This window comes from Danio rerio, chromosome 1, assembly GCF_049306965.1.
Source record: "Danio rerio strain Tuebingen ecotype United States chromosome 1, GRCz12tu, whole genome shotgun sequence".
Taxonomy (NCBI): domain Eukaryota; kingdom Metazoa; phylum Chordata; class Actinopteri; order Cypriniformes; family Danionidae; genus Danio; species Danio rerio.
In genome coordinates, this window is record NC_133176.1 from 35,285,459 (window position 1) to 35,300,000 (window position 14,542).

The following is a 14,542-nucleotide window of genomic DNA, read 5'->3' on the forward strand; positions in this document are numbered from 1 at the left end:
TGTTAAATGTGATGTCATGTTAGACTTTTCAACATTTTATTGCTGTTTTGTGTAACACTGCAAAATATGTCTAATCATGACACTCTCCATTAAACTCAATTCAGTACAATATGTGTAAGTGTTTTGAATACCAAACCAGGTTTTTATCAATTATTGAATTGCTATGAAAAGGTTTTTGTTAGCTTTATTAAACAGTCAACACTATTCTATTTGGCATCATAAGTATTCTCACGCCCCCTGTCGTTCAGGTATGGCTTGACCAAAGGAAATGTGGCGGTACATTCCGTTTGTACACACGGTGTCCTAGTTCAGATTGTTCCTCAGGAAATCACGTTCAGATGCTTTATTAGGTCAGACTCTAAACATTCTTGTTGCAAGGATAGATCGTTCTGAAGCTACAACAAATTATATTTCTTACAAAACCCATTGATTGCGTTTTTTACTACTTCAGAAAATCAATGCTTTTATCTGACCGTAATTCTGAAAAAAATGTAAATGTAAAAAAAATGTAAATATTGGTCACACAGTGGCAAAGTACCTCATTTGGGTAGTTAATATCATATTCAGCAAAACTTAGACGTCATCAAACATTCCGCAAATGATTCTATAACTACTGCGATGCTTGCCATGCACTGCATTGCGAATTTGATAAGCGTGCTTATTACTTCTACTTAATCATCGTCATCTAGATTCAGCCCTATATACACTTTCTACAATGAGATTGTATACTCTTGTGAACTATTCAAAAACACATAAACATCAACAATTAGTTGATTCTCAATAATGGTGACAAACAAACTAATAATAAAAATAAACAACCCAGAACAATACAAAACACTCTACTGGAATATTACACCTCCAAAAAAAGAAAGAAAGAGTAAGAACTTTAAGCTGCCTAATGTATTTATGCTGCAATGCATGGTGGGAGTTTTGTACTATGCTGGCACCCAGCATGCATTGCAGCATGAATGAATTATACAACTTTTTTTAGCAACCATGGTTGAGGTTCATATCTTGATTCTTTTATACCTGCGTGTCTGTATGCGATGTAGGTGCACTAAAGGTGTTGAGCATGATATTTTAATTATTAATTTTTATTATTTACTTCCTTTTTTTTTGTTGACCCTTATTAAAAAGCTGCAATATCGTACCAAACAGCAATGATTTAAAATTGCAATTCTTTTTTATGACCTAATTTATAAAATACCAAAAAATTAAATCTGTTACAATTTAGTACAGTATTTTCTTATTGCCTTTTAGAATATATCATTAGGAAAAAATAGCAATCTGTTAAAGTTTTAAAAGTAAAAAAAATAAAAATAAAAAACTGTAGCCTATACTATCATTTATTAGACAAAAAAAAAAAAAAAAAACACTAGCCAGCACATGCAACTGTCCTCAGTCACAATTTGGCCATTTCAATAAAAAAATAATATAATGATTAAAACATAATAATAATGAAACAATTATAATTAATTCTTCTGAATGAATTCTAGTCTCTGGTAAAAAAAATAAAAATACATTTGAAAATTCCTGGATATTAACAACAGCCAAAATATATTCAAATTAATTTAATTGGTCAGCTTCTGGTGCTTCACACCTTTTTATTGCTCATTTTTATTTCAGAAATAAGGTCCACGATTTATAATAAAAGTTACCTGTACCTGCCGACAGAAGATTTCGTCTGGTCTTAAAGCCTTTTTCAATTAATTTCTTTCACTACTTATGATGGCATAGCAGTTAAAATAGGACAAATGAGCTCATGTACGCAGTGAATGTGCATGTCCATGATTGGGGCTGTGTCGGCGTGGTAATGTGGGCTAGTGTGGCTACAGTGTCAGGGCTGAATGTTGTCCCAGTCCACCCCTGTGCTGAGAAGGACAAAGACAATGACAGGGTTTGTGTCAAGGTTGGCAAGGAGGACCCAAATGCAGAATAGACAGGAGAACACAAAGTTTATTTACAGAAGGTAAACAAGGCAACGCAGAAGGACAGTCCACACAATAGTGAAAGGTGATGGCAGGAGAACAGGCTGGTAAGGGTAGGAGACTCAGGACTTCAGGATGATACAGAGGGGAGTGTCTTGGGGAGTAGAGAGTACAAGGAACAGGTGAACAAAATTAAACAAACAAGGACTAAACAAGGAGGCAGGACAAGGGGAGCACATGGCCAACATAACAAAAGAGACAACCATGTGCTAATACACAAAACAAACAAAGAGACATTAAACACAGATAGGAGTGACAGGGCTGTAAGGGCTGGATCCTGACAGTTTGCACATAAAGAAAAAACATGTGAAAATCAAATTATATTTCTTAACAGAACAACTAACAGAAATTAAACATATGTCCATTTCACAAATTTTTGGATTGAAATACTTTTTATTCACTGTAATGTTTTTATTTCAGGAACAAATATACGTTTCTGGTAGAATCCCATCTATTATAGGCTAAAATAGGCTATCTAGTATGCCTAGGGTTTAATATTCTATACAGCATAACATTTTTTAACAATAAAAAGCTTAAATTAAAGGTTAAATAAAATTTTTATCACACACACACACACACACACACACGCACGCACGCACGCACGCACGCACGCACGCACGCACACACACACACACACACACACACACACACACACACACACACACACACACACACACACACAGACACACACACACACACACACACACACACACACACACACACACACACACACACACACACACACACACACACACACACACACACACACACACACACATATATACCCTGCAGAAAAATCCAGCTTAAACCAGCCTAGGCTGGTTTTAGCTGGTCGACCAGGCTGGATTTAGAGGGGTTTTGGCCTTTTCCTAGGCTGGTTTAAGCTGGATTTTTCAGTATATATATATATATATATATATATATATATATATATATATATATATATATATATATATATATATATATATATATATATATATATATATATATGTGTGTGTGTGTGTGTGTGTGTGTGTGTGTGTGTGTGTGTGTGTTACATTTTATCAGTTTATGATTTTATATATTCGAAATTCAGAAGTACAAAATAGTTCTAAAACTATTATTTAAACTTTAGATAACTGTAGCTTTTAAACATGCTCCCCTGAAGCGCAGTCTCAAGGTCTGATTTCGTGCAAACAAACCCACAGCAGTCTTGTTTATTACATTATATTAATCATTTACTCGGGTATTTTTCATTTTTATTAAACAACAGCAAATATACAATGTAAACATGACATCCAAAAAAATACAAATGTAACTAATAACATAAAATAACCTAAAATATAAATTACATAAATAAAAAAAATAAATAAAACGACAATTCAACATAGATCTTTACAATGATATTATGTTTTGACCTATGGTTGTGATCTATCAGCAAGTTTACTAATCAATCATTTACTTGGACAGGCAATGCACTCACGACCACACATGATGTACTGCTCGCTGATTGGCTGAATCCGCAAAACTACAGAAGCCGAAAAAGATCAAATCGCTCACAGTTCAGCCAGAGCCAGCGTTTGACCATGGCAGACGCAGCCAGGTAGATCGGACTTAAAAAAAATAAACTTGTTGCTGCTCGGTTTTTGAACAAATGAAAACAAATAATAATAATTTTAAGTAACATATATCTGCAGTGTCATTACAGCTGATAAAGTTACCGAGGTTTCATTCTGAGACTACAAAACTGTTGTCGATATAGTTACAAAAGTGAAAGTGAGTCTATTCTGCACTAAACAAAGTCGTTCCAAGTAACGTTACGTTTATTTGTTGTATAATTTCTTGTTCAAAGGGACAGGACTGTAACAAGTGTCTACAATGACGTTAAGGTATGCTTTTGTTTCTTGACGTTTTACTAAAACGTAATGTTTTATTTATTAGTTTGATTTTCTGCATCCCAGTTCTGCGGACAGTTTACCCTAGTCACAAATTTAACAGAACTCTGATCGTATAAGACATTAGTACATGAATACATTTAATCCCTAAAATACATGTACTTTTTGCAGGAATACTACGGAAAGACGTTGAAGCAGAAATCAGACCTGAAAAGCAATGCCTGTGTGCCTTCTGCCAAACCTGTCTCTGCGTATGTGAGAAAAGTGATAGCTGAGATCCATCCAGATGTTGTTGCAAAGTGAGCTTTACACTGATGTGTTGTGTTGATGTGGTTACTAAAACGCTGAATACAACATTAATAGCCCCCCCCCCCCCCCCCCCCAATAAACAAATAAATAAAAATAAAAATTGGGATGTGTTTTAAAATGCAGCAAAATATGATTCAGTTTTACATTTTTTTAAACGACAGAAGAACAAAGAAAGGATTTCCAATGCTTTCAGTGACAATTAAATTGTATTTTGTAAAGTTGTGGGTTCTATGGCTGCAATGTACTCCAAAAACGTTGTGACAGAGCAGTAATTTGTGAAATATATTTGTGAAATATATTTAGGTTTGTCAGTGAAAATGCTGGAAATATTTCCTTCTTACTTTTGTCTGAATTAAATACAAGTTACAAAGAATTAACAAATAACAGTTTCTTTGTATTATTCCATAACATTTTGGAATATTCATACAGCATATGTCCTCTTAAACCTTTTATTGGAGAGGGATTAATAGGGCCTTGATATAGTATGATCATATATAAAATATTTCCAATAATACAATAAATATAACATTATAAAAATAGAAATAAATTTGAATTAAAATCACATGACAGGTTTGTTTATTTTTCTGAAATTTATTTTAAATTGCCCTATTATGCTATGTTAAAGATTTTTCGTTATTTTGGGGGATCATCTACAAGTATTTTACATTGAATCATGGATCAAAAATGTAAAAACAACACACAAAAAAAATCTCTTTCATTACAGCATGTGTTTACACACTTATTATGCTAAAAAATACATTGATGCTAAAATACAATTGCTGTTATCAGTGAATTAAGCTAAAATCGTGATGCACTTTCAACATGCCCATTACAGTTATTTAAATACAGCCCTTGAGGTCCACATGAAATTATAATTTCCATTGTTTATTTAACTGGCATTGTTATTCTTAAGGAGAAGAATTCATCGGAATTTAAGTTAACCCACTTAAAAATAAATAATTTAGTTAACTTCATTAAAAGTCTAACCATTTGCTTTGACATTGGAGTGGCAGTTCTTCTCTGTTGATGTCAACGGTGCTGTGATGGCATGGTGCCCAAAAAAGAAAGCCCCATCCACTACTCAATATTCTGTTTCAGCTGGAAATACATCAACTTTAAAATAAGTTTAAAAAACTTCTAGTTCATGCATAAAAGTAAAACAAAGTTTTAAGCTGAACTCCTGATGAAATTTGTATGCTCTGGCTCAAATGGAAGTATGTAATTCCAAACTGAATTTAATTTGAATTGAAGTGATATATTGTCTGGGTTAGTGATGTAATGTACAAAGACCAGGGGCCTGTACCATGAAGCTGGAGCACCTGGCTAGCTAGTTACGTTTCATTGTAGTTTGCACTAATCTTGGGCTTTAGCTAACATAAAAGCAGCTTGACTTTAATCATTTTCTGTTGCCAATGTATTATGTAGCAGCTGAGCTACCTTCATTGTACCTAAAACCCAGAATTGGCGCAAACTAACTGAAACTAAACTAGCTAGCCAGCTAATGACTCATGATACTTTCCCAAAGTAACAAACAGCCAGCACTTATCTGGTATTTTATAGACTTAATTCTCCATATACATAGAAAATAATCATAGCCCTTTGAAACAATTACTGTATTTGTCATACAGCCTGTTATCAAATCATATTCCAAATACTTTTGAAAGTAGGGTCTTTTGAAAGTAGGGTGTGATATGAGTATAGGTAAAGATTTTCACAGGGTATGATGATTTTCCATAGGCACAGTATTACTTATACAACATGTGGTTTCAAACTACTAAATTATCAATAAAACTCCCGTTACCTGCAATTGAGTTAAAAGTTCAAAAGTCAACAGAGCAGAGATCAAGGAGATCCCATATTGCATTTTATATCCAGTAAACTGAAGAAAAAATGCCTGAAATATGGAACCTGTTATTTTACAGTGTATGTATTAGCTGGAATTAAACCTTGACGTTTCTGGGAGACAATAATTTAAACCATTGTGCACTTTATTCTTTGATGCTTAGCACAACTTTTACTTTCACAATTAGCTACATTAAACTCTGTGGGATGGGTAATATGCAAGTACAGCATTGATAGGCTCTTTGACACTCAGGTACTATGGCTGTGGTCTGGTGGTCCCAGAGTGTCTGGAGGGCTGCCGTGTGCTTGACCTTGGCTGTGGAAGTGGACGTGACTGCTACATGCTCAGCCAGCTTGTAGGAGAGAAAGGGCACGTCACAGGTATCGACATGACAGAAGCTCAGGTCAGTCTTTTGAGCTTATCTGAAGCATTGATGGTTTGGACAACTCTGCAATGCTGTACTATACTCTGCTTATATAGGTTATTTTAGTTCTAACAGTGTGTCCGGGGTTTAAAAAAGTATTAAATGTTGATTAATTAATGTAGAGAAATTTAAGGCCCTTAAAAAGTATTAAACAATTAAAGTTAAAGTTAAGTTAAAATCTCGCCAGGGTTTCCGGTTGAAACCTAAAGTAAGTAATGTGTAAGTAAGTTTAAAGAAAATCCCATGGAGAGTCAGGACCTCGGTTTAACATCTCATCAGAAAGACAGCGCCCACTGTCAGTAGTTTCCCTTTCACTTTTACTGGGGCATTAGGACTCACACAGACCACAGATTGAGCCCTTCCTGCTGGTTTCATTAACACCACTTCCAGCAGCAACCTAGTTTTCCCATGTGGGGTCCCATCCAGGTACTGACCAGGCTCAGCCCTGCTTAGCTTATGTAACCAACCGGTCTTGGGCTGTAGGGTGATATGGCTGAGGCTGCAGGGGCTTAAAACGTATGGAAAGAGTCTTAAAAGGTATTGCATTTCACTCTGATACCTGTATATACTCTGTATACAGCAAATTGTACATTTGACAATAAGATATATCTCAATAACTATAATGATAATTCAAAATTATTTTGCTGAGTGTGTTATTGTGCTCATAACTTGACTGGTTTAGACCTGTCATAAACAGAGCCAGGTATGTTACTTATGAATTGCAATTGATTACTAGAGATAAACTTTTGATTACGAGATACAATTTGTAGTTGTTCATTTTTTTAAAGGACAGACTCCTCTTTTTTGGAAACCGTTTTATTGTTTTTTAATTCATTCAGCTGAAGTCCAGGTTTGGCATGAACACATTTAGCTTAGCTTAGCATAGATAATTGAATTGGATTAAACCATTAGCTACTCACACGAAAAATTTAAAAAAGAGATCTAAATATTTTCATATTTAAAGCGTGACTGTTCTGCATCTACATTGTGTATTAAGCCTGGTGGAAAAACGCTATTTAATATGCTGAAATTGCTTGATTTTAAATAAAATTTAAATTTAAATTGCTAGATTTTAAGTAATTGAAATTACTATACTTAATAAGCAAGGAACTTTACTGCCATACCATGGTTGCAGCAGGCACAATGATAGCATACAATGCTGTTACCTACCTGGGGACTACTTTCGGGCGCTGCTTAATATCATTGTCTCCCAAAAGTTGGAAACCTCAAATGTTTTAACTTTTAAGTTGAGCCTATTTCCAAAATAAAATCCCTTTAAGATTATGTATTTAGGTGGCCCAGTGACTCAGTGGCTAGCACTGTTGCCTCATAGCAAGAAGGTCTCTGGTTCATGGTTGCATTTCTGTGTGGAGTTTGCATGTTCTCCCCATGTTGGTGTGGGTTTTCTCCTGCTGTTCCAGTTTCCCCCACAATCCAAGCTACAGGTGCATTGAATAAACAAAATTGTTCGTTGTGTGTGTGTGTGTGTGTGTGTGTGTGTGTGTGTGTGTGTGTGTGTGTGTATGTGTGTGTGTGTGTGTGTGTGTGTGTGTGTGTGTGTGTGTGTGTGTGTGTGTGAATGGATGAGTGTGTATGGGTTTTTCCCAATACTGGGTTGCAGCTGGATGGGTGTCTGCTGTGTAAAGTATATGCTGGAATAGTTGTTGGTTCATTCTCCTGTGGTGGCCTCTGAAATAGAGACTAAGCGGAAGGAAAATGAATTAATAAATTATATAATTATGGTAACTTAATTTGACAGAATTTGAATTGAATTTAATAATCAGCTCAAATAATTGTGTCTGCATACCCTCCTAAAAACATTTAAAGTCATGTCTAAAGCAGTGTAACTACTCTGATGTCTTTGTTTTGCAGCTTGAGGTAGCCCGGAATTACATCGACTACCACATGCAAAGATTTGGTTATAAAAATCCAAATGTGAATTTTGTTCAAGGCTACATTGAGGCCTTGGTGGAAGCCGGGCTGGAGGATAAATCATATGATATTATCATGTAAGCTTGTAATGTTTCAGAATTGGAGCCCTAGTTGTTAAAAACTATACTTCTTTATTGTTTTCTGTCCTGAGATGATTCTAATAAGTGATGCAATTGACGTTATTAAGATTTTTTCTTTTTCGGTTTACACTGCTTTTAATTGTTACTTTTAATGGTTTTGTTTCTTTATTTCAAAAGATCAAATTGTGTGGTGAATCTGTCACCAGATAAATCCAGTGTTCTGAGGGAGGCGTATCGTGTTCTGAAGGTACTTCAATTTCATCCAGAACTCAGTTCAAATCAAAATTCTACTTGACAATCAAATAGTTGCAATGTTAAACATTACAATGAATATACTGTATGTATTTATTTCTGTTTAGGACGGAGGGGAATTGTACTTTAGTGATGTCTATAGTGATGCTAGAATCCCAGAACACCTCAAGGCCAACAAAACTTTATGGGGTATGAAAGGACATGGATTTTAATCACTGTTTCCTCACCCACAAGTGCTTATAAACCTTCAGAGTTACTTTCTTCTGTTGAACACAAAAAATATATATTTCGAAGAACCTGTAACTGCTGACTTTCAAAGTATTTGTTATTGTTAGTCAATGGTCACAGGTTTCTAACTTTCTTCAAAGCATCTGCTTTTGTGTTCAGCAGTAGAAACTCAAAAGTGAAGGGAGAGTAAATAACGATCATTTTCATTTTTGGGTGAATTATCTGTTCAACCAATCAAAATGCGTCATAGCAATTGCACCAGTTATTTTTATTATAAGCAATCCTGCCAAAAGGAATCTCTCTCTAAATATTACAGGCTGTATTTTTACCTTCACTTACTGTGTTTACTGTCACATGTTACTGTGTTTCAAGTCGCATATTCAAATGAACTTTTTTATGTGTTAATCAGGCGAGTGCCTCAGTGGAGCATTGTGGTGGGAAGACCTGATAAGACTAGCTGAAGAGGTTGGGTTCTGCAAACCCAGGCTGGTTTCTGCTAGCATCATCACAGTGGGCAACACGGAACTGGAAAGCATTCTTGGTGAGACATACAAATAGTCCGGATTAAATCAGAATATACAAAGTTTATTTTTGCTAACGCACACTGTCATTCATTAGGTGAAAATTTATTCATTTTAGGTTAATCCACTGAAAAAATAAATGTTTGCTTTGCTAATCAAAGTGTGACCTTTTGCTTACACCTTTGGAGTGGTGGTCATTCTCTGTTGATGTAACAATATTCTTAACCATGCTCTGGAATAAAACTTAGTTTGCTAGCCATGATAAGCAAAAAGAAAGCCCCGTCCCATACATAATATTTTGTTTCAGTTGGAGGAACATCAACGTAAATCAACATAAAAGTCATAAAATAAGATATTATGAAGAATGCTGAAAAAACTGTCATTGACATACATGCTGAGATATACATATATATGGAAGTCAATGGCTGTTTTGTCCCAAAATACTTCAGTATATCTTCTTTTGGGGGTAGCACGGTGATGCAGTGGGTAGCACAATTTCCTCACAGCAAGAAGGTCGCTGGTTCGAGCCCCGTCTGGATGAGTTGGCATTTCTGTGTGGAGGTTGCATGTTCTTCCTGTTTTGGTGTGGGTTTCCTCCAGGTGCTTCAGTTTCCCCCACGGTCCAAAGACATGCAGTACAGGTGAATTGGATACGCTAAAATTGGCCGTAGTGTATGCGAGTGATTGCAAAAGTGTGTGGGTGTTTTCCAGTGTCGGGTTGCAGCTGGAAGGGCATCTGCTGTGTAAAACATGTGCTGGATAAGTTGGCAGTTCATTCCGCTCTGGCTGGATAAGTTGGCAGTTCATTCCGCTGTGGCTGAATAATAAAGGGAGCTGAAAAGAAAATGAATGAATGTATCTTCATTCAAAAGATGTAAGAAAGAAACTCATGATGTAAATGATTGCAGAATATAAATTTGAACTTAGTGAACTAAACCTTTAATCTGGCATGAGCAATTGTTTGACCTGTAGACTTTAGAATATACAGTTTTCTATTTAACAACAAGCAACAGTAAAAAAAAGATGGCTATTCTGAATTTGTGCACTTTTTTAAAAAAGTTTGCTGTAGACAATGTCAATTTTTTTTAATTTATTTGAAGTTTTTTGTTGTTGGTAGAGCACCCATTTACAGTCAGATTGTGTTTAAATTGACAGTATTAACAATTATTAGAATAATTAAATGGACAGTTCATTATTTCCAGTCCTGTATGAATTCCTGCTGCAAAGCACACATGAAGTATTTTAAAGAATGTTCGTACCTAACCAGTGTTGTATACTCACAGAAATAAAGGTACAAAAGCTGTCGCTGTGGCAGTACCTTTTGAAAAGGTACTTTTTTTTAACCTAAATATTCTATATTAGTACCTACAGTATGAACTAGTGGTGCTTAGAGTTCTACAGCACCCTCTGCTGACAGCGACGAAAAGATAATGTTTTATTTTTTCGCATGGTTTTTGATTTTCAAGCTTTCATTCATAAATATGTCCAATATGTTATTTAGATGTTGTTAAATGTGGTTTGTGACTTAAGAAGAATAAATGTATGTTAAATAGGATAGTTCCTCCCCAAAAATAACATTTGCCTCACCATTTACTCACTCAGCTGCTTCTAAACTTTTATGAGTTTCTTTTTTCTGTTGAACACAAAGCAAGATATTCTGAAGGAGCCATTGACATACCCCTGTAATCTAACATGAGTGTATTAAGGAAAAAGAAAAAAAAAGCACCTTAGTGCTAACTTCTTTGGACTTACATGTGTGAGTAACTGATAACATTATTTTTTTGGTTATGTATTTAAGATTTTTTGGGTGAACAATTCCTTTAAGGCAAAGTCACAGCCTTGTTAAGTATATTACCAACATCACTTTGCAATATTGATTAAGTCGACAGTGTGGAGGAAATCATTGCTCTCATGCCACGGGTACCAAAATATGTACCACTTGTTAATTTCACCACATTTACTTTTTTGGTGCTAATAGAATTCTTACGTGACGAAATACTCAGCTTGTGTTTCCAGTGAAATAAATTGCTCAGAAAAGTCCCAAACCTCTATAGTTTGTGGAAGAAAAAAAAAAAAACTGACATTCAGCTAAAATATAATTATTTTTCCAAACTATATAAAAAGCAACCAGGTAAGCAGTAAAACTATACCATAAATAAATAAATAAATAAATAAATAAATAAATAAATAAATAAATAAATAAATAAATAAATAAATAAAATTATATTATATTAGGGTGGTGCAGTGGGTAGCACTGTCACCTCACAGCAACAAGGTTGCTGGTTTGAGCCTCGGCTGGATCAGTTGGCATTTCTGTGTGGAGTTTGCATGTTCTCCCATGTTTGCGTTTGTTTTATCCGGGTAATCCAGTTTTCCCCACAGTACAAAGTCATGTAATATAGGTGAATTGGGTAATCTAAATTGTCTGTAGTGTACAGGTATGTTTGTGAATGAGAGTGTATGGGTGTTTCCCAGAGATTGGTTGCAGCTGGAAGGACATCCTCTGCGTAAAACATATGCTGGATAAGTTGGTGGTTCAAGGGATTAAGCTGAAAAGAAAATGAATGAATTATTATATTAATAATTATTATTATATCTGTACATGGTCAAGTCAAATATAAAATGTAAATAGCACCCTGAAAGGAATATTTTTACATATTGCATATTACACTTCAAAACATTAGCACAACTGGCAAATCCTCTGTGTCTGTATACTTTGAATTGTACAATTTGTTTATAGGTGACTACAAATTTGTGTCTGCCACATACCGACTCTTCAAGTTACAGAAAGGTTTGGAGAAGAAGCCCTGTCTGGTCATGTACAATGGAGACATTACTGACAGCGAGGAAAGCTTTGAGTTTGATGCCCAGTATGCCTTTAAGGTGAGCAGTTATAGCTTGGTTATATGTTTTTTTATGAGAGCAACGCATTATGCATGCATATCCTGCTTATCACACTATTTTCCAGTAATGCTTTTGACTAAATAAACTAATGCCACAATCACAACCAAATCACAACAACCAGTGGATTTAAGTGTGCGAACAGAAAGGTTCCTGTATTTTACTCCCATTTGTTGGTCATAATAATAATAATTAATAATTCCTTACATTTATATAGCGCTTTTCTGGGCACTCAAAGCGCTTTACACACAATGGGGGGATCTCCTCATCCACCACCAGTGTGCAGCATCCACCTGGATGACGCGACAGCAGCCATTTTGCGCCAGACCGCACACCACACACCAGCTGATTGGTGGAGAGGAGACAGCGATGAAGCCAATTGGAATATGGGGATGGTTAGGAGACCATGATAGACAAAGGCCAGTTGGCAGATTTGGCCAGGATGCCGGGGTTAAACCCCTACTCTTTTCGAAGGACATCCTGGGATTTTTAACGACCACAGAGAGTCGGGACCTCGGTTTAACGTCTCATCCGAAAGACGGCGCTCACTGAGCAGTATAGCGTCCCCGTCACTATACTGGGGCATTAGGACCCACACAGACCGCAGGTTGGGCGCCCCCTGCTGGCCTCACTAACACCACTTCCGGCAGCAACCTAGCTTTCCCATGTGGTCTCCCATCCAGGCACTGACCGGGCGCAGTCATAATGCAGTCCATAATGTGGAAATTGTTTTTGTTAAGTTATATACTCTACATTGAAACCTTAATTTATACTAACGCTCCAAAGTTTGAGGTCTGTATTTTAAAGAAATCAATACTATTAATTATAATTTTTTTTAGCAAGGGGACAACTGTGGATCAAAATAAAGGAAAGAAATGTATCACAGTTTTCACAGAAATATTAGGCAACACATTTGATATTCACAGTTTTAAGTAAATTCTGCCAATTACTTCAAAAGCAATGGTTTCACTCTTTTGTTGTTTTGTAAAGTCAACTTGAATCCCTTTTGACAGTGTACAGGTAACGAGTTAACTACATTATTTACATTTACATTTACATTATTTAACATACAGTATTTAGTACAGTATATTGAGAATGTGTATAATCAGGTCATTTTTGGGGTCTTCTCGAGGTGGATAAAGTGATGGAGGTGGATGGAGATGTCGCCAACATCTTGAGAAACTCCAGATTTTCTGAAGAATTCACATTTCAGCCTCAGGGGGTGAACACTGCTTCTTCTGGAGGATGCTGGGCCAAACCCAACGTAGGTGATTCTGTGTTGCATTACAGTGTTTTGACATGCCTCATCTTCATTCCTGCTTTGTGCATCGGTAATGCACTGATGTCATATTTGCATAATGTTATGTTTAAAAAATCTTTTCCACTTCATACTCAACCCTTAAATACTATTTTAAAAAATGTAATGGAACTACATTAAAAATGACATTGTTGACTTATCTTTTTAAGCGGTGTTCCCATTGCAGTTTTTACCTCATTGACTTCTATCCATATACATGCGAGTGTGCTAGAATGGTAACGCAAGCTTGTGCAACAAGTTCCGCATGTCGCTGTACTCTTAACTTGCGAATTTGTGTTACAAAACGTGACTTTCCTGTACAGAGTGACCATGGTTATTCATCTTAACCCACCTTAAACCTACCCATACCTTCAAACCTGTCCCTAACCTTAACCATATCCCGACTTAGACAGAATCTGCCAATGTTTTTTGCTATTTTTGTGCAGAATTTTGTAAATCTGCAAATTTATGCGGAATGTTTTTGAGAGAATAGGTACTAAGAACTTACACATTGAATAAAATAAATAAAAACACTTTTTAACTCATATTTAAAGTTTATGCAATTAGGTCCACTTGTCTGGTCTATTTATAATATTTCTACTAACAGACTGAAAATATTACTTTACAAATTTTATTTGTAAATAAATTATATACCCATTTGCATATCAATCAATATCATTACTTACATAAATAAAAAACATATATATATATATATATATATATATATATATATATATATATATATATATATATATATATATATATATATATATATATATATATATATATATTAGCCCCCCTTTGAATTTCTTCTGGAGATAATCTTATTTATATTTAGGCTTCAATAAAAGCAGTTTCTATATTTTTTATAAACCAATTTTAAGGTCAAAATT

General features: G+C 35.3%; 2 protein-coding genes across 6 annotated transcripts in view; one reads left to right on the top strand and one right to left on the bottom strand.

The window, feature by feature from the left end:
* The window catches only part of LOC141385860 (uncharacterized), a 741,913-nt gene that overhangs the window by 208,697 nt on the left and 518,674 nt on the right, over positions 1 to 14,542 (bottom strand). The window lies entirely within an intron of this gene.
* as3mt (arsenite methyltransferase) overlaps positions 3,526 to 14,542 on the top strand; it is a 24,217-nt gene continuing 13,200 nt past the window's right edge. Inside the window, exons 1-10 of one of the 4 annotated variants that reach the window (XR_012402811.1) lie at positions 3,526 to 3,743; positions 3,820 to 3,856; positions 4,034 to 4,161; positions 6,267 to 6,417; positions 8,311 to 8,447; positions 8,628 to 8,697; positions 8,810 to 8,891; positions 9,340 to 9,471; positions 12,192 to 12,528; positions 13,064 to 13,616. Coding sequence is in view for 2 of the 4 variants with exons in the window: in NM_001039839.1 (NP_001034928.1) it covers positions 3,554 to 3,570; positions 3,820 to 3,856; positions 4,034 to 4,161; positions 6,267 to 6,417; positions 8,311 to 8,447; positions 8,628 to 8,697; positions 8,810 to 8,891; positions 9,340 to 9,471; positions 12,192 to 12,334; positions 13,485 to 13,616 (1,029 nt within the window). In the remaining 2 variants the exon portion in view is untranslated. 4 annotated transcript variants of the gene reach the window in all.